Below are 22,027 nucleotides of genomic sequence, written 5' to 3' on the forward strand. Positions count from 1 at the left end.
AACAGAAAAAAATCCAATAACAAGGAAAAACTCCTAAATATTTATCTTCTAGACAACTACTAGACTATTATTAAGTGAGTTGAACTGAAATTTCACATTTAACTGATGCAAAGTATCATCTCAATGAATTAAATTTCAAATTAAAACATTTTTTCAAAACAGGCCATATTGATTGTATTATTTTCAGCACAATTTCCTTTCAAATTAATTCTTTGCTTTATGTATTTTATTTATTGATAGCATTTTCATCTCGCTAGTCTCATCTTTTTACTTCCATATAACAGCCTGCCTGCTGTGAAAGTAATATCAATGGCTTTACCAACAGGGATACTATCTTTATCTCCTAATCTCACTGGCCTTTGAGCTCTGCCTACGTTTGGTCCCAGTGTGAGTCCAGGCCAGCTGGTTTGGGCGGATCCTGAACAGATTGGGGACCAGTAGGCCAAGGGTAGAGGGCCCATAGTCAGGTAAGATACCCAGGAGGAGGTCCTCTCTCTTGGGTTGGAGGGGAGCCCAGAGAAGGCTTGAATGGAAGAGGGCTGGGTCTTAAAATAGTGCAAACATGTTTGGATTATGGATGGATGCCACGCTTATCCAACCTGAGTGTGGTAGTGGGGAGTTAGATAACTCTTAATGGTTATTATTTGTTGATATGGTGTGGGTCTTCTTATAATAGTTACTCTTGACTCTTTTGCTTTTGGATATACCATGACCTGAATGACTGAGAATCTTTATAGACAGATTTATAATAGTGAGGCCTCCAGAGCCTGAAGCTTAGGGGTAGCATTGCTCAGTGTCTTCAGTTCATTATTGGTTATATTTAACCTGTGTCTTTTTGTTTGTTTTTCTTTCCATCCTATTTTCCCCAGAAAATATACAGACTTTGGTGATTGCCTGAGTTTTCATCAGGCACCCCCAGCAGGTCAAATTGACTACTTATCCTGTGAAATATCGCTACCTAAACAAGATGTATGGATTTTGGTACAGACATTTATGTTCTCCACAGGATGAAATGTAATCACCTTGGTGATTTATTGCACCACCACCAAGTCCAATACTTGACCAAATACATGCAAACTAATGACATTCCAATCAACCTCAGCTGTACTTTGAATTGTATACTGTATAAGTGCTAATTAGCAAATGTTAGCATGCTAACACAGCGAACTAAGACGATCAACATTGTGAATCTTATCTACTAATCATCAGAATGTTAGTATTTTCATTGTGAGCATGTAAGCATGCTGATCCTAGCATTTAACTCAAAGTGCCTAAGCACAGCCTCATAGTGCCGCTAGCATGGTTGTAGGCTCTATATATAATCACAACTGTCCCACCTTTGCTGCCACTCTCTACAATGTCATTAAATCAGCAGTACATAATAAATGCTTAATGGCAGAAGAATACATCACCCAAACACTCACTGCCTGTAGGCTTGAATGATGGCTCCTCTGTCTGTCTGTATCATCAGTATGTTCCACACACTCATATTTTTTTTTGCAAAAAAATGACCAAATACACAGCTGTGATTTGTCACTAGTGAGATAAGATGTTTATGCTTTTTTGTTGCCAATTAAGGCTTTTTTTGGGGGGGGGGGGGGGTGCTTGGAACAGACTGAGCATTGAGATAGACAGCAAAGAAGTGGATGATGCTGCAAGAGCAAGTTTTTTGAACGTTTGGGTATTTCTTTTGCTGCGAAACTGGGTTGCCATTGGAATCCATTATAATTGTGAATACAAGCTAACTACAGCTGCCGTCCTTCTCTACAAACTTAACTTAACTACAGTAACTAATTGTTTTCAGTTATAGTGAGATTATGGTAAGGTTTTCATTATTCCTTTAAAGATCATGTCTGAACCTTGCTACAATTCACTCACTAGCCTGGTCTTTGTTTATACATGTTGCTTGAGAAGAGCAGCAGCGCCACTGTGTCACATGCTTGCATGATGGCTGTAGTGCAGTCACAGGAGACACAGGACAACACAGATGCTATAACTGATGTGCTTTAACGTTCAAGTGAGTTTGAATGCTGCAATTTATAACCATTGCACAACACTACAGCCTCAGACTTAAAAGGAGCCTCGAGGGCCTATGACTGGTGCCAAGACATTCTTCCATTACACTTTGGTCTCACCAAAGTGTGACTAGGAAGCAAAAAAGCAGATGGTAACAAACACACAGAAGCAGAAGGGCTCACTGTACATCAGCTACAACAGGAATGAGGTGAGTGTGAGAGGGAGAAAGAAAGGGGGTCTAAGGTGAGGGTTCTCACATTGTTGGAGCGCAGGGAGACCCGGCCTCCACAGCGAGCGCAGAATTTGGTCTGGCAGTAGGAGCAAAGGTGGCCGCAGCCGTCGGCAAACTTGGTCTTGCGGCAGATACCGCAGGTGGGTGCGTCATCCTTCTGCTGGGTCTGCTGACGCCGCGTCTCCGCTCCAATGCGACGCACCTCCTGTTTGTAGCTCTCAAACTGCTGGTGCAGTGTTCTGAGAGGAGAGGAGCAGAGAAGAGAGGAGAGGGACGTTGAAGATTGTCCATTAGTGGTATATCACATATTCAGAAACTTGTACAATGATAAACTTTAGGGAGATCATCCTCTCTAAATATCCATACATTCATAAAACAAAAACAGAAAAGGACATGGAGGAATTTCTGAATAACTGAATAATTTTTACAATACAGGGACAGAAAGAGATGTAATGCATGCACATGTTTGAGAACAACATTTCAGTTTCAGCAAAAAAACTGGCAATTAGAGCACCACTTGAAAGGTGCCTTTCAAAAAATCATACACGCAATTAAATGAAACTTCAGCACAGTTTCGCTCTCTGTGGCTCACAGCCTTTCCCCTCTCGGCTTCCTGATGCCTATGATGGAAATAACCCGAGCGTGAATTGCAAATCAGGCCATGTGAAAACACCCACAATGTTGTCTCAACAGAACTGTCAAAGGAATACTGCATTAGCATACCATGGCTCTCATATAGGAGACCCAGACAGGCACTTTAATTACCTTGCTGAGTGAGAGCGATAGAGAGAAGATGGCTTCATTCACAGCTTTGCGCCCAATTTGCCTATTTGTGGAAGAAGACAAACTCTAGCTAAGACTCTGGCAGCACATTGACTTTACAGTCATGTCTGGGAGTTATTTGTCAAGCAGTGAAATTCATCTACACAATACAGTCTACTGGCATTCACACATTTGAACATTTGCTGGGGTGAAAATGATAAATTTATACCGTTAACCTTAAAAGGACACCTGGGTAAGTGGCTGGGCTATTGGTTAGCAGGACACTGAAAACCTCCTGCTCACTAATTTATGGTTTGGAGTGACAAAATCACTTACATTCCTATAATGTAAGAGTAAACAGAGCCATTGATTATTTTTTAAATGAATCATTAAGTCGATAAAATATCAGAAATATCAGAAAATACTGACAAAAGACTGAGGTAATGTTCAAATTAGTTGGTTTGTCTGACCATCACCTGGATCTATTGAAAGCAGACATATCCTCCTGTCTATAGAGCTCAGCTGCAGGGTAGGAAACAGGTAGAAAACATAACAACTGATCTGTTGTCAGCAGCTTTTCGTGGTAGGAATAATCAAAGAGATAACAGTCCTCCACCATGACCCAAAGTCCAGGAGCGATGCTGCGTCTTTACAGGATAACTTCTGAATTGGAAAAAAGGTTTGTCTTTGCCAATCTTTACCAAAAAAACAAGATGTCCAAGCAAAACATTTTATAACTCCCAGCAAAAAATCTTTCATAAGATGCTGAATACATGTAGACACCCTCCAAGTCCAGGAAATGAGTTGACAGTAGAAAATCAACTGTACATCCCTCTTCACAAGAGCCTCTCTCGCTGTCTGTGGTGTTAGAGCAGAGACAGCAGACTGCCACCATACAGAGATGGAACAGGGAGCTGACTGGCGGTCTGGGACACATCTTGGCCAATCAGCTGACAGGGAATGATTGGAACAGGGACAGCGTCTCTATGACGTGGAATGTTGAATGAAATGTGGGGGGAAAAAAGTGGCATATGAGTAAGCATGGGACTATTTTCTGAAAAAATACACATTGACATCAAGGTTACAGAATGAAACATCCTCGATAATGTGCAGCCTAAGCCTATTAGCCTTAGGCTAATATTTTGCATATTATCAAGTCTTACATGCCTTTTTCTCAAATATTTGGTATGTTATGTTTAAGTTCAGTGCCTGAAGGGGACAACTACCCGTAATAACCATGGAGCTCAACATCAAAGCATTTGTGCCATTTATAATGCAGATCCAGGGCACTCAAATAAGTTAACATAATGAAGATCATCACTGTACCATGAGAGCATCGTTTTGTACCATCACACCCATTCTGATCTCTTTGTCACCAGTTTTGGCTTGACTGAGAGGGGTTTTGAACAGATATAATAGATAATGTGATGAAGCTTCCAGCAGAATCCTGTAGCTAGTCCTTCAGACAAACACGGATAAAGATTTCAAGTAAAAGTGTCCATACATGAAAATATACTCACAAGATTTTTGAATTTGAATTTACACATGCATGTTTTCACCCAAAAAGGTTTCAAGTGGGCTTAGATTTAGCCATGAATAATAACAAATGAACATTGGAGTTGACACAAACCATAACTAAACTGATCCATACGTAACTCAAATGTAAAAACAACATGACACCACCACAGCAGCAACGTCATAAATGTGACCTCTGACCCCGAGAAGCTATCTATCCTGCCAATGGGAATCTAGGGGCTGAGCCAAGCCCAGGCACCATGGGAACAGCTGTCAGAAACAGAGGGTGCACAGCCGGTTGTCATGGTAACGTTGTGGCGTCAAGTGCTGGATGTCAGTGGGTGTGAGTGCACCAGCTGTTCCTGTTCTGAGAGCCATAGTTTCATCGTGGTCTTTTCAACTGCTTCCACACATTCAGCAGACATGCGCTGTTGCAACTCTTTAAATATAAAAATAAATCTGTGTTCACAGCCTAAATCATAAAAGGAGCTCTGCAGCAGTGAAGAGAGTCTCATCCTCTTTGACTGAAAAGCTCTAGATTTAGCCAGAAGAAATTCTAACATCAGATAGGGACATTTCTCCATCCACAGGAAATGATGAATCAAAACACTCAAATGTCCTCTAAACTTCAGCAAGTCAGTAGCATTCGGTGAAAGCTGGACTCAACAATGATAAATCTTTTATCTTGTATTCTCATATACTTACATAATTTCTGTGAAGCTGCATTGACCAAGTGGGGGAGGCACAACAAGCTACAAATACAATATCGACATATTATCATCTTAACGTGTGCCCTAACATGTTAACAAATGTCTATTTGGAGTTTTGTTTCACACCATCTGGAGAATGTAATGTCAATATTTACTCTCTTTTTAGCTCTCTTTATTTACTGAGAAAATTTTCTGGCTCCTTAGCTGTAAAATCTCTGTGCACTATGTTCACCAGCTAGCTGCTAATTTTGTCTATATCTGCTGTTTGGTGCTGGGCAGGTAGCATACAGAGCTTTTTCACTGAAAACAGCTGCCTGCTGCTGCTGGAAACAAGGTTGATAAGAGCAGTGAGAGTAAACCAAAACAGTAATGTTGTGAGCCATATTAAGCTGGAAAGTGAGCTGAAAAGCATTAAAATGCTCCATAGAGCTGAGGGGGGACAATTCTGTTATGGTTCTGTTTGCAGTCTGACTCTGTGTCCCAAGCTGCCATTCTCCACAGGTTCTCCAGAGGCCTTCAGACTTCTCTCCATTTTTGTTTGGTCTTGACTGAGTGGGAGAAAGCAGTTTTGAGTTGTATCTTTTAAGACTTCTGGCAGGATATCATTTAAGTTGCCTTTATTAGTTAAACTGTATCCATTGTGTTTCTGGGTTTTTGGTTCTGTTTGCCCTGTGTTTTTCCTCCTGTGTTCATGTACCCCTCCTCAGCCTGCTTTTCCTTTCACATCTGCCCTGCATTCATTCTTGTCGGCCCTGCCCTGCTCCCTGTGTGTTCCCCAGCCAATCAGCTCCCAGCCGGCCCTTGTGTCTTACCACCTGTTCCTTGTTGTCTCATTGGATCAGTTTGTATTTAAGTTCTGGTTTTCAGTACAGTTTTGTTGGATCCTTTGTTGAGTTTGCTTTGTTTGTTCTGCTCTGCTTTGTTCTGTATTTAGTTCAGTTTATTTTGCTCTGCCTCTACCCGAGCTCGAATAAAGAAGTTATTCTTCAGCCTCAGCCTGCAGTCTCCTGCATTTGGGCCCACCTGCTTCACTCCACGTAACAAAATCTCTGTTGATAACTCACTACAAGCAACACCTTGCACATGGCACATAATCATTTGACCTATAAGTGATAAAACAGTATTGATTAATGCAGCTTTAAATCATAATGATTTAATTTGTATCTGTATTTCTTATTCAGATCCAGACAAAATCTGGAGTTTCACAGTGCATCATCACCAATATCGGTGGCACAGAATGTGTGATGGTAACATGATCTCACAAACACTGCAAAGAGAAAGTGGCTGACTAACACACAATGAATGTTAGATCCATAAATACATTCAGTATTCAATGACAGTGGAACATGTGCAATCACTCTGTCATACAACCATACGCACACAGACACTATCCAAACTTTACATTCACAACCTTTTTATAGACAATGTGACAGTCCAGTTATATTCATCTTAACCTTGACTCAGCTGGGGATACATGAATGATCCCAACCATATGGAGGAAAAGGTAATCACTCTGTGAAGACACAGGGAAAGATGTCCTCTCAGGTAAGGACATGCTCTCTGTGTTCACTCTACTGTGTGTTCATCGATTACATGCCTGAGCCTGCTGCCTCCCTGGGGGTCAGCCACCATGCCTGGGATCACAGGTGGTGAAAGTGCACTAAAATATTTTACTTGAGCAGACTGTCTCTTTCTTCAGTCAATTTCACTCAGAAACAAACTGAGAATATTTGCCTTGCAAGAGAGTTTTGTAGTGAAACTCACAGCACTACTAAGAAAAGGATCATGGTCATGTTGTGTGTTTCTGTGTACAAACTATAGATGACATCCTCAACATACCAGGTCTCGGTGGTGAACTATAACAGTACTACCTCTAGTTAACATACATATCATACACATGCAGAGGTTAGCATGAAGGGTGGGGCAAGTTACTTGGAAAATGCAATGACGTATACTCCTTTATGTACATTTTCATGGTATATTTTGAAATCTCAAAGCAGAATAACTACAGGTGTAACTAATTACTGTAATTAAGGCTGCTTTCCATTTCACTAACTGAGACCACGCCAAGAATGTTAGATTTCAATAGTTTAATTGAGATAATGAAAGAGAGCTGATATGTTGATGGAAGGGTTAGAGAACCTGATGAAGGGATTAGGGATGGAGGGATGAAGTTATGTTGGGAGGAAAGGGGTGAGGTGTGAGTGTTGAGGAACGTAGAATGGAGGGTTGAGGGTCGATGATGGATGTATGGTAATGTTGTATGGTAATGTATGTTGCGAGAGCAGGCAACGTGGTTGTCTCAGAAAGGGTCGAGTGCAAGGACTTGGTGGAAACTATGGGACAACCATGTACAAGAAAATGGATGGTCTGGCAGTCTAGATCCCTCATACCCAGGGATGGGGGTCAAGATGGGGGTCAAGCTAATAGCAATTAGCGCTTTGGGATGTAGTGGTGTCATGAACCATGCTTGGTGGGGTTGTGAGGGCCACTGCGCCCAACATGGGCACCACCGCAGGAGGGACACTGTACATGAGTATCGACAGGCATGATGCGATTAGTGATGGGGGAATTGAAGCTGACTGAAGTGCTGAATTGATGATGAATGATTGTATTGAAGATGATTCGTTGTGTTGAAGATTTTGATATAGTCGGTTGACGGCAATGAAAAAACGAGGGCACACCCTCCATGATGCCTTGAGATTCAGATAAAGGTTGAATGGATGAAAGGAAATGGATGGAGTTGAGTGAGCCATATCAGCTGTGGCTGGAAGAGGCGAAGAACGAAGGGATGCCGTTTCATGGATAATGTGGGAGGATGAAGGCCGAGGTGATATAGGAGGAAAGGATTGAAGGTCTGGAGGGAGGCATCGGGGCACTGTTCACATAGAGCAGGTCTAGACCATTCTCTTTAATTTACGGACACCCAACAATTCCCCTGTGAGCAAGCACTTGCAACGGTGGTGAGGAAAAACTCCCCTTTAACGGGAAGAAACCTCAAGCAGAACCTCTTTCTAGGCTCTAGGTGGGCGGCCATCTGCTTTGACCGGTTGGGGTAGAAAAAAAAGGGGGGGGTGAAGGAGGAAGTGAGGGTCGAGGGATGAAGGGATGAAGGGGGTGAGGGTCGAGGGATGAAGGGGGTGAGTGTCGAGGGATGGGGGATGAAGGGGGTGAGGGTCGAGGGATGAGGGATGAAGGGGGTAAGGTCGGAGGGATGAAGGGATGAAGGGAATACTTACCATACTCTTTGGGTTGAGAGGGAAAGGGGGGTGAGGGATGAGGAATGGAGGGGTGAGGGTCGAGGGATGAAGGGATGAGAGATGAAGGGGGTGGGGGGCATTACTATTGTTTCACTGGAGCGAGATGTCCATCTTTCTGAGAGCACTCTGTAGGTGAGTGAGTGTCCAGTTGAAGATGTTAATCGAAGGAAAACGAGCCGCGTCGGAATCGGCTATTGCGTGGGTGTGTATAGATCCCAGCTGATCAGTAGTGTGGCGTCTGAGGGAGTAGCTTTCCTTCGAGGAGCAGCGATGTGAACGGCCTCGGCGTGGATGTGGTGGTGAAGGAAGTATCTCGTTGGTACTGCTGGATCGAGTCATGGACAGTATTGCTGGGGTACGTGGTTCACGGAGCACGGGCGGAAGGTAAGCATAAATAAGCACATAAATACACTAATTACCCAACAGTTGCAGTAACTGATTGAATTTTTTGTTCATTATTTTCTAGTATTCGGATTTTCTGTATTTAGAATGTTTAGAAGCAAAGCAAAAAAGACACAGTAGTTTAAAGCTGCACTAATGAATCATTTTGAATTTTAAAAGGGATAGCTTGACGAACCAACACAGAATTATTTCCTAACTGCAGCTCCACTCCCTTACCCTTAATTTCCCAGCAAAAGACAGACAGGCAAAGTTAGTTATTAGCTGGTCAACATAGTGGAGTATTTAGCAGCTAAAGAGCCAGATATTTTTCTCTGGGTTGATGGAGACCAAAACAGAGCTAAAAGGAGAGTGAATATTGGACTTCATAGCGTGGCAAAAACACAACTCAAAATCAATGTGTTGCTCCATGTCTGCTGGATGTATAGACAACTGTTTGCTAACACATTCGCCATAACAAATTTATAAGGTGATAATATGATACATTGTGGTTTAACATGCAGCTAGTTTGCACTAACATTCAACAGCTAAACTACCTAGATGTGCCAGTGTCTATATAGACTGCTAAGAAGACACAACAAAAAATAAGACAGGTTTGGAGTTACCAGAAGGTGTATCTTTTGGCAGAGGTTAGCTACATCATGTAGCGCTACACATTAACACATCCTGACGCAGTGTTTTCACTGAACGCACAGAACAAGATACCCACCCTCCAGCTCCTGGCAAGACAGTAAAGAAACCTACCTAAAATGAATTATTGTACTGAGCATTAAAGTGTTATACTGTAATGTAATCTGTAAACTACTACTTCTACTGAAAAAGGTAGCCTAAATACTCCACAACAACATGTTACTATCAAACACTGTTAGCATGTGGCAGACAGTAACTTGGGGGTCCAAGTGGTGTGAACCAGCTGAACTGTGGCTGTCTCCTCTCTCTAGGTCAGTACCATGGGCCAGCAGGGACAGCCAGAGAGCCAGATGTGGGTTAGCCCTGCTTTGGCCTTGTCAAAACAAGTGTGCAAATGAACACACATGCCAACAACCACATACACATACACACAGACAAATATAAACAATGACACAGACAGAAAACCCATATACACATGTATGGGTTTGCCTTCGCCTAGGGCCTCACATATTCAGCTCAGCATGTCCATGGACTCCTTCCACCCCTCCTCTTTCTCCCTTTCCTTCTCTTGTTCTCTCCATCTCTCCCCCCTCTGTCTCCTCTCTCTTCACCACTCGTTGGTGTGGAGTTGTTAATTAGCATCACTATGAATACATTGCCCAAGGATGGGGAGGGGAGAGGGGAAAGCTGTGTGTGTGTGTGTGTGTGTGTGTGTGTGTGTGCGCGTGTGCGGGTGTGCGCACGCGTGTGTGTGTGTGTGTGCGTGTGTGCGTGGGTAGGGCAGAACTATTTCTGTCTCATCAGCTGATTCCTGGTGACGCCTTGCAGAAGACTTTCTCAGTTAGAGGAGACGCAAGAAGTTAGAAAAGAAGCAGTCTTCATCAGGTAGTACTGATGGACCATTCGCTAAGCCTTGCCCCCCTAGGTGACTGTTTCTATGTCTGTCAAGCTGTGGTAAATTTTACCACTGAAAATTTGTGCTCATTTTTCAAACAATAGATCTTCAGTTTCACACAGAAGTAAACAAAACCTGGCTTCACATCTCTAGCCAACGACCATGGATTTTGTCAGCCGAAATGACAATTTTCGCTAACAGATATTATCAGCTAAAGTAAATTAACACTAAAATCCAACTGTGGATTGGTTAAAAATGTTGTCTCAAATTAACTTTGAATGGTTCTATACATAATATAATGCTTAAAGACTGAAGCTAAAGCTACATGTCCCAGGCAAAAAGTCAGCACCCTCTCCAGCTGATGATTCGTGTGGAAAATAAAGGAGCAATATTGTTTGTTAGTACAGTATTATGAGAAAGCAATTAATGTTTGCTAACCAATGACTTTGAACAATGTAACGCAGGTTTGTCTGGAGTGTAAACTATTATTACTCTCATATATACTATTATAAACTCTCATATAGCCCACTAGCATCTTGGCTTTCACAGGGTGAATGTTCCAGTCCTTAAAGGGGACATATTATGCACATTTCCAGGTCTATATTTTTAATCTGGGGCTCTACTGGGCTATCTTTGCATGATTTACAGTTCAAAAAATGTATTTATCTCATACTGACTCTTTATGTAGCCACTTGGTTCAGCCTCTGTCTGAAATTGACTGTTTTAGCTCCTGTCCCTTTTAAGGGCCCCCCTCCCAAGGAGCCCACTCTGTTCTGATTGGCCAGCTCTCAGAAGCTGTGTCAGAACTGGCTTGCGGACGCTCAGGAAGTTACATCAACAAACCATGCAACAAACTATAGTAGTAGGATTTCACTTCTTTTTCTTGTTCTCTCGAAACATCAGCTACTTTAATACATCCATACATGTTCGAGCCGAATCTGAAATCTGAAACCTGATCTGAAATATGAGAGTAGGCAGCACAAACAACACATGGAAAAACCTTAGCAACAACCTAAGCGACCCAGGCTACGGAATGGATAGTCATTTATGGGCATGCACAATAGAAAAAAACAGTACATACGATATGAAGTATTCACAGCAGGTTGATGCCCTGGCTTTTGACTTGCAGGGAAGATTTCTACATACATTAACCTCAAGTTAAGGTTAAGTTTTGGAACTTTGACCTTGTTCAATATGTACATCTGACATAATAACAGTATATAAATAACAGAAAACCAGAAAAAGGAAATCCCTTTTAAAAGATACTTTTCTAAGGAAACCAGTGACCCCAAAAATGTAATGAAATGTAATAAATTTTAGCTGATGACATTCCCCTTGTCTTTGGGTTCCTAAGGTAGGTAGCCAGTTAGCCAGGCGTGCTAACAACTGCAGCTTACATTTTAGCAATTAAACACATTGTTTAATCCAATACTTAATATTTTCCTCTTGTGTTTTTGGAAAGGCTAAAAAAATACACCACCTTCCAAACTGAGATACCAAGTATCACTCTCATTAGAGCCCCATACCCAGTGTTTCAGCATGTGGTGCCTAGATGCGGTTTCTACACTATGGTTGGACAATTGCTGTTCAAGGGCAGGGTTTAGTCAATTGACACGAATGGTTGCAACAACACAAACTAGCATTTTTCAGGGGCACAGAGCTTTTAGTTGAAAGAACAAAAGAAGCATACTGGATCAAAGGTCCCAGCACACCATGATGGCAGAATTGAGGGTGTTGAAGGAAAAAGGTCTCTGCTTCTGATGGAGGCAGAGAGACCAAGAAGATGACAGACATGTTGACACACACTGTTAGGAAGCAAGGAAAGGAGGAGTCATGGGTGGAGGCAGAGTGATCAAAAGAGGTAAGTGAAAGGGAGCAGACAAAGACAGGGAGAGGATGGTGGGGTAAAAAAAAGTAACAGGAAGACAGGAAGAACGGGTGAAGGGTGTGTGTACACGATCCCAAAAATTTTCCCATTTCAGAAAAAGATGGATAGACAAATGGCTCTACAGGGAGGAGGTGGAGGAGGAGGAGGAGGAGGAGGAGGAGGAGGAGGAGGTGGAGAACAAGTGAAAAAGCAAAGGATGAACAAAGAGAGCCAAGACGGAAACATGCGTGGGCCAGAGACCAGTGGAGGAGAGAAGCCGATGCATCCGGAGCCTCTATAAATACCACTTGAGAAGTGGAGTGGATGATGGAAAAAAGATGGAGACAGGATGATGGAAAGAGGAAGGGGTTTCAAAAAGCACGAACATTAGTAATCTATTAGAAGTGAATGATTTCAGGACAGTCATGCGTCAACAAGAAATCCTAAAATATCTTCACATTCCTGCTGGTGTCAGTGTGTGGTGTGTGAAAATGATGAAAAGAAAGAAGCACAGGAAGGAAAGGGGAGAGCAACAGATGGGCGATTAACCAAATGCAAACATCTTTGTGTTTTTGTTTGCCTGCCATGATGTTAGCCATGACGACTCTCACATATCTGGCTCTCACCTCTGTCAAAAGGCTATAAAATGTTAACGTCATAATGCTTGCAGAAATAAAGCACCCAGATGTCCAGTGTGTATCTATAGTGCAGCAATTTTTCAAACAATCTGGTCAATCCTCCCTGGCTTGATGGGGTTTGATTCCCAGCTGTCATACTTTCCAGGATCCAATGCTAGAGCCACATCTACACCAACTGATATAGTCACATAAACCTGCTGGTTTAGTGCTTGTGGCTGTAGGGGAGCAATGTTTGAGAAATAAAATCTAAACTGCTGTGTTCTCTTTCCTCTGCACATTTTCAAGAAGAATCAGTTTGAAGCTACTTCATTAAGTTTTGGGAGAAAACAACCAACCAAAACCATTTCCCAAACCAATCAGTATTCATTAGCACTGAACATATGGAGTGCCACCATATGGAGGATTTAAAATGCCTAAATAAAAACCAAGAAATAAAGTGAAATACACATTGTAATATGTATGTCCTTTTTATGTATGAAATGAAAAACATGTTAAAATTTATTTCTCTTTTTAATAACTGAATGAATTGTTTTTTTTATTGTGACATACATTGTCCATGCCACATTAAAATTAAATCAACACACAAGTGAAGAGGTGTATTGCATTTCAGTGTTGTCCAGCAGAGGGCAGTAAAGAGCTGCCAATATCAAAAAGCACTGTCATTAGTATTCATGAGGAGGAGAAAAGGAGCTTTTTCTTTTTAGAGATTGGGACATACTGTCTGTGCTAAAATGAAAAACAGTCAAATGTCCATTCACAGTTTAGGGGAGAAACTATGTGTGGGGCTTATCATCACTGACAGCTGATGGCAGGAGGGAAACTACTATTAACTGTACATTTAGTTACACTTGTGATTTGTTGTCATCAGTTTTAAGAAATGGATTGTGCTTCAGAAAAATGTAAAGACAGAGGGATCTCCTTGACATAATTTTCAGTAAGTGTTGACAGCTAATTAGTGTTAGTTAGCTAGTGTTAGCTTACAGTAAACAATAGAGGAGGAATAGCTAATGCTAATAGATGTCTGCAAGGTAGCTAGGTGGAATGTCCTGAAGGCCTGAATGTTAGACAACAGGTTGGACACATTTTGCATTGCTTAATGTTACTACTACTGAAGAAAGCAGAAAGTCTAGAGGGCAAAACTTTTGCCAGTTAAATACTAAACTTACAGATACAAAAGCTAGCTATCCTGGCGACTGTAAAAGAGCAAGAAGGTCAGCTAGTGTTCCACTTTTTACACTTGGTGCAGCAATTGCTACCACAGTTGGGGGGTCAGGTGGTCACAAAATTCTGCTTAACTGACCTTTCAACTCAAAGTACATGCATACAAGCTAGTTTTGAACAGCAAAATGTTTTTTGTTCACATTATGTGTATTGTTGGAAAGAAAAAAAAACACTTGTATTAACAACGACAAAAATCTATGTGATTATGTGTACTGTACAAAACAAATGATTTGATTTGGAGTTCCTCTTGATTGATCACTCTCTTGATACATGTCATGGTTAACACTATTATTAGGCTACCTACAGCCTGGAGTGCCATTACTGGTTTGGACCCCTATTTTCTCAGCATTTCCCTTATATTTTCTATCAAATATCCTTTTTAAAAGTAGAATAAAAGTCTTAAAAGTTTTTTCACTGTATAACAAAGTCACATCCATTGCGTGTTCTGTATCAGCTTGTGGTACTAGTCGTTAAAGCTACATCACACTTATACAGCATGAAATATTTATATCCACAATGGCATTTTTTTTTATAGCGGCATACATCAAAATGAAAAATCCTTGATGTCGTGATCATCACATTATACATTTTCATTCAATCGAGTACATCATATTTTATGTCTTTACAAGGAATGGAGTCTTGAATAGAATTTAAAATGAGTTTCAAAATTGGCTGCACAATATGCATGTGTAAGAAGGGGGTCACTGAAGGGTCTGTGGGGTTGAAAATGTTAACACATACCTGTTACAAATGTTATACAAACAGACTTTTGATTTTGGCTTGTTCAATAACAGTTAGTAGTTTCAGTGATGTTTCTAGTACACACTGCCACTGTTACTGCACCATCACTACTTAGCTACATAGCTTTAGCCTCTCTTAAGCCTATAGCATCAGTCTACAGCTGTCCCTCCCATAGCCAGTGCTTAGATGTTGATAACTCTTTTTATTGATGCTGTGAGTGTTTTACCCGTATTTATGGAGCAGAGTGCTTTTTTGGCATGGGTTCCTCTTTCCTCCGTGTGTGTGTGTGTGTGTGTGTGTATCCTCTTGCATTTATCGCTCACTCTCTCTCTCCTCCTCATGCATTTTTTCTTTCTTTTCCATTCATATCACACTAACCCTTTCTCCATTTCCTTTATTTCTCTCCCCTCTCATACCTCACTTTCTCATCTCATCTTCAACATATCAGATCCCATTCTGTCAAAGCCTAGTAATTGATAAAATATGAATAGAAAATATATCATTGTATTGCGTATGTACAATTCACCCTGCATTCTGCAGCCCTCTTTTTCTTTCTCTCTCAGATACTGATACACACACACACACACACACACACACACACACACACACAAATCACATGTAGCACTGTAGCACACAAAGCCTCTGACCTCACACAGCCTGCTGGGTGACGTATAAGCCATGACTCTAGTTGGTGGAGTAGTTGTGGAGTAATTATGGACAACCACTAATCCCCTCACTCTATCCCAGCAGCCTCAGCTAGCAGTCCGCTCTGTTGTTGCCCCCCTTCTTCTTCATCTTCTTCTCTTTCTCCTGTTCTACACTTCATATTACATGACCCTCACAAATTAACTACAAATTAAGTGAATTGGTGTGGTGTAATGTTATGATACAGTTTTTTGCACATGATATAATTGCCAGCAACATGGTTCATATATGTCCAAAATGTTGTTCTTGTGCAGTATGTGTAACCTGATGCACCAGATGGTTTGTTACACAGAACCATCTGAGAAGTCGTCCTTGGAAACTGTTTGGAAAAGGGCAGGCACTTTCAAAAAATACTTGACAGGTGATTGGATGAAACATCTGTCCATCACCGTCTATCACTGTCTTACTTTGCGAGGCAGCTGGATTCGGAAGATCGCAAGATCACAAGATCATGTGAGAATCCTCATAGGACGCTGATTGGTCCAAACTACTGATGATTTGTACACAAGCGCATAACTTGAAACTTGACAAGATGGATTCTTGCATGATCTTGTGATGTCATTGTCTTGCAAATCTAGCTCCCTCACAAGGTAACAGTATGTGCAGAGTTCATGTTAAGCCACCCCAGCCTTCAGCATGACAAGAGAACGCCTACAATAACTGCAGTTTATAATTGTTAAGTGCACACATACATACATACAATATTCTTTGGCCATTTGTATCTAAATTGGCTGAAGGGTCAAAAAATTTATTATTTTTAAGAGCAAAGACCAGAGTAAGCCATATCAACCATAACTGAGACACCATACTACACTATGATGCTTCTTCATAATGTAAAACATTTCCAAAGAGCTTAACATGGTAGAGAAAAACAGCATTGTACTGGGGTATTATTGTGAAAATGTAATATTGTCTATAGATCTTAACACCTTAAATGTGACAAATCTCTCATCATCATCTTTGTACAGTAATGTGTTTTGAATTACATCACAGGATAGGAGAAGTACACAGTACAGATGGCTGTTGTGGTATAGTCATGTGTATAGCAATATGTTCAGTTAGATCAGTGGTTGTCAAACTGACATACTCAAAAGACACATAGAGAGAACTTACACATCAATGATACCATTAACCCACTCAAAAATGTTCAGAGAAAACTCTTTGAATTCCATGAACAGGAAACTCACTCTGTCAAAGCTGTATAAAAGTGACACATGATAAAATGTGATTATTTTTGAAAAAGTTCTACATTTTTCATTTGCACAACAGAAATACTGAAAGATATAAAACTGACAGGAAACTTGTAATTCATATTCTTGATAATGTTACTTCAATAAAATTACGTTCAATCTAAAGGTATCCTGTGGACTATTTGACCACTAGTAGCAATATGGAGCAATGTTTTCACAAGTGAGTCCCTTTTTTGGTTGTATTATGCACATGAAGATGCACATGTACACAAGTGCCTCTTGCTACTGACTTCCACAGGATTAATGATGGATAAACCTTAAATCAGTTAACAATGGAAAACCATGATTTTTTTTAAGGGTTTTAAGGGGGAGATGACAGAAAAACTTTAAGAACTCCTGAGTTACATGGATATACTGAAGCTGTTTTTACAATATCTCACAATAAATAGTGAATAGTGAAGAATACACATACAGTACATCAATATATGGTATGTTTGTAAGGTGGTGCTCAGTTAGATGCTCTGATTTAAGAAACTAAAAACAAGGTGGAGGCGACGAACACCACTCCATTTCACATAAGAACAGAAGAGGAAATATCATCTTTGGATATATTTTTTAAATCAAAACAACTAGCTAGCTGTCAACTGCTAACTGCTACCTGCCCATGTTACCAACATTCCAAAGGAGAAACTAGACTGAGGAAGCTAACAGAAGAGTTATTTGTGAAGACAAGAAGAGAAATTAAGGGGTCCTTGTTGGTGGTATTCTCCTGTCTCTCTCCATGAACTGGTGTGATGGCAGTACGACTGATGTTTGTGGTGGCCTCTTCTAGTCCTAGACTATGCAGTGTCTTTGTCCATGTCTATGTCTACATCTGTGTCATCTTGTGGAGAGCAAGGGAAATATGTCTATGATCGTCAGGTTCTTTTGGACATTCGTATAGCAAAGACTATTGCTACGAGAAATACTGGCTGGGAGCTAAATCAGCTGAGTGCGCTTGGTCTGCTACATCCAGTGGGCCCATAGGAGACCACAGCCTTGCCTGGAGCTGTGCTCGAGAGGAAAGATGAAAACGGTGCAGCAGGACGTGGAAGTGGAGCAAGCGGGGAGGAATGAAGCTAGGCTAACTGTTAACTCATACAAACCGGCAGTTCCAACAATCATGTTGCCTAATGTTCTCTGTACAGCAAAATAGATTATATAACTCCCCAATCACTGCTGGTCACTCGTTGACATGCAAGAGATGTCTTCTACATCCAACTGAGACATGTACGTTTCTCTCTAAATGCACTTTTACGCACTGTGGTGCTAACTACTTCTTTTTTTGTTTTGTTTTGGTTTTTTTGTTTGTTTGGGGGGTTTTTTGTTTGTTTTTTTCTCAGGATTTTTTTATCATTTTTTAAAGGGAGTTTTTAGATTTACAGTATATCTTTATGCTTTCTGTTGTGGTTGCACTGCTGTAGGCTGGGAGGAACAGCATTTCGTTTTTTTGTGTATGCAAATACACAAGAAAATGACAATAAACTAATCTTGAATCTTATACTGTAATCCATTATTTTCAATATCAGGATCCTTTGGAGGATAATATCTTTCTTATATCGTAGCCACTCAACTTAAGACAAAGGAGGCCTGTTTAAATCATAAGCCGTTAGTCAAATGTTGATTGTACGCAGTTTAAACCACAGTCAGGATGACTAACGACTTAACTGGTAACATACAGATGGCTGATTCAGAGTCCCATATAATGATGTGTGTGGCCACTCATGATATAATCCCATAACTTCCTCTGACCACAAACACAGACAGACATGGGAGGAGAAAGAGAGAGATGTAGAGAGCCTGGTCAGCCCAAGCAGAATGCATTCTCATTAAACTTTAATGCTGGTGAGGTCTGGGAGCACTAAAGAGGCTACTCACCAAGGCTCACTCAGGTCTTTCTCTCTCTCTCAACACACTCACTCCATAGTCCCACCCATGCAGCCACAGTCTATGAGCCACCATCTCTTCTCATCTTCTGTGAGAGTGAAAGGCCATTTCTGGTTCTCTCTCACATTCTGTCCACTATGTCTGGTGCTGTAGCTAATGATTAACCACATCCCAAATCAGCACAGCTGTATCAACACACAAACACACGGCTGTTTCCCAAATCACACAAGACAGTAAAAGACTTAAGATAGCTCAAAGGGTTAAGGACATGTTCACTTATACTCTTTTTAGAAAAAGGAGGGAAGCAATGGCTTAGGGTTAGGGTTTTAAAATGTGTAGGTATTACTGTATTTTGGAATTTTAAACATAAACTGCATGGCCAAAAGTATGTGGACACCAGAACAATGCAATCCATATGTGATTGTTGAATATATTAATATCTATTTATTTATCAGTGAAGTCAAGCACTGATGTCAGAATCCCTTTTTTTCTGCACCTTGCTTTGTGCACAAGAGTGTTGTCATATTAAAAGAAGAAAGGGCCTTTCCTAAAAAACTGATGCTACAAGGTTAGAGGTTACAAGGTTAAGTACACCAATGTCTGAAGTATTGTATCAATGTATGCTCTAGAATTGAGATTTCCCTTAAACGGGTTTAGTCTTGCTCTTCTATAAAGTTGTGAGGATGTGTTACAGACAGATTTAAAAAAGAATGGTCAAAAAAGAAGCAACGTAAAGCTTTTGTTTGGCCCTAGCATGGGTCATGGTAAATGGTAACTTTTTCTAGCTTTATGTCCTCAGTATTTAACACAGGATTTCTGATACATTTTTAGTGTCCTAGCCCAAGTCAAGATAAGATAATTATTTTCTCAGACTTTAAAAGTTGCTCCCTCCAGAGACACAGATGACAATATTCATATGTTTTCACAGACTGAGTAGTACTCTTCATGACAAGTATGACATTTATGTGTAAAATCGGACGAGTGCCCCTTTAATTAGAACTAAGTATATGGACTAAGTGTGTGAAAAGGTGTGTCCACATACTTTTGGGCTTATATTGGACACTGACTATGACTGCTCACTGTACTATGCAGTAAATTACCACATCACTGTATGTCTGTGGGGTTTTCAAAAAGGTTTGTTCAGAAATATGTATAAGTTAAATACTTTTATTTTGCCATGAGTGCTACGATTTCTATGTATAGAGAAGCAAATGTAACTTTTTGAGACGTGGTGGAAATGACAGGTGACTCAAACTCACAAACAAACAAGCCCCCCCTCCACACACACACACACACACACTGGCTTCCATTCCTCCAGGTGTTGTGGACACACCCGACTGCCTTTGAGTTCTTTTAATTAAGAGCAAAGTGTGAAGATCCAATCCAGCACAATTTGAATACACACACACATATGGAGCACATGGATTCACACTCTCCAACTGCCTGGAAAAACAGTGAAGGCTGGCTGCAAAGCAACAGGACAAACCGCAAAGTAACAAAAGCATTCTGTCTTTGCAAGAACGTACTTTCCTTCAGCACAGTTTCATCCACAGGCTGAGAAAACACAACAACACCATCTGGGTCTGTGGTGCATTTAGGTGCTGCTTCTCATAAGCGCTGCACCACAAATGTTCGCAGACGGGCTGTATAGATGTTGTGTGTGTGTGACAAAGGGTAGGTGTGGATTCAGAGCGCATGTAAGCATATGTGCTTGTGGAAAAAAGTATATGTGCATGTAAAAGTGCATGTGTTCCCGTTCATGTTCATATAAAGTAGGAATGAACACACATGCTCTCTCATGTATATGAAAATACATAATCAAATACATATACCTGCTCACACACAAACATGCATAAACACACACAAACACTGTGTAAACATTATAGACTGTAATTAGTGGAATTCAACAGTGGGCCAACAAGGGGAAAAAAAAGATTCAGAACATCCACAGCAGCCAGTGAACTGAATATTTAAATATTTCAGGAACCGCTTCCAAGTGTGTGCTATTTTTAAGACCTGATCCATAATTCAACATTAGCATTTTTCTCCCAGAAACCTTGAAACTCTTAAGTCTGCTCGGGAAAATGTTTCTCTTTATCTCAGCTGAGAGATACAGATTTGAGTTTAGCAACAATCTTTTTTTTTTCTACTCTTGAGACATAATTTGGTAACTTGACATCATGCTAGCTGCTGCTGTTTTCAACTAGCCGCAGTCATCTGGCAAACAAGCTGAAACCAAAATAGAGGCTGGTAAATGCAAGTGTACTTCTGGGAGACAGGAGCTTTAGTGAAGATTTCAAATGCATTGTGACTTTTAAGAGATCTCCTGTACTATTCTTATGATACTGTACAGTTTAGTTTTCAGTTTCGGTAGCACTGTGGCCCTACTCAGATTGAGAATACTGTGTCGATTTTTGGCTCACATGTCACGTACAGACTTTATTAAGCCTGCATTTATTTAATTAAATGTATATTTTTATGCGAGTATATTTCGAGATTAGCAACATCATCACTAACATTTATTTTTATACTTTTTCCGTACATTTTCATGTATCAAAATCCCCTACTTTCTGTAAAACAGCATATTTCTACTTTTACTAGCAATGTTATAACTATTCCAGCCAATAAACCTGTCAGTTCAGTTTCTAACAATCCCAATTCTAACTTCTTCCAGATATTTAATATAATCTCATTTGTCTGTTAATTTCATGAAAAAGTAAATTACAGCATGTGGTTTAGTTAGACTTCTCACCAATCTTTGGAGGGGTGGGTGTATATTTCTACTTTTTAAAAGAGCTGCTACGAGATCCTACAGACATCAGAACATGTTATTGACATGTAATCAGTTTATAAAGTTATGGTGAACGTGTTAGCAAACAGTTGCCTATTTACACATCCAGCAAACATGGAGCAACATTAGCATTAATTGGGGTCATGTTTCTGACCAATAGTCCAATCCAATATTCACTCCTCTTTTAGCTCTGTTTTGCTCTCAAATGACTCCTGAGGGAAATATCTGGCTGTTAAGCTGCTAAATGCTCCACTGTGTTCACTAGCTAGTTGCTAAATTTGTCTGTCTGCTGTTTGGTGCTTGGAGGGTGGCATATAGTGGGTTTAACAGAGCTTTTTTGCTCAAAACAGCTTCGTATTGTGGCTACAAACCAGGCTGATGAAAGCAGTGAGAGTAAACCAAAAGAGTAAGGTTGCAGGCTATCAAACCAAAACAATTAGCTGAAACAGGCTAAAAGGCTCAGTAGAGCTAAGGGGAACTGCAGAGTTGAGAGATCATTCTCGGTGTCTTCACACAGTATAAGCAACAC

The 22,027-nt window shown here is 40.6% G+C and overlaps 1 protein-coding gene across 1 annotated transcript in view; it reads right to left on the reverse strand.

Annotated features, from left to right (window-relative positions):
* rims1b (regulating synaptic membrane exocytosis 1b) overlaps window positions 1-22,027 on the reverse strand; it is an 80,419-nt gene that overhangs the window by 53,961 nt on the left and 4,431 nt on the right. The window contains exon 2 of the mRNA XM_042426981.1: window positions 2,274-2,487. Coding sequence (XP_042282915.1) covers window positions 2,274-2,487 — 214 coding nt within the window. The remainder of the gene's footprint in view (window positions 1-2,273; window positions 2,488-22,027) is intronic.

Source organism: Thunnus maccoyii, chromosome 2, assembly GCF_910596095.1.
Source record: "Thunnus maccoyii chromosome 2, fThuMac1.1, whole genome shotgun sequence".
Classification (NCBI taxonomy): Eukaryota; Metazoa; Chordata; class Actinopteri; order Scombriformes; family Scombridae; genus Thunnus; species Thunnus maccoyii.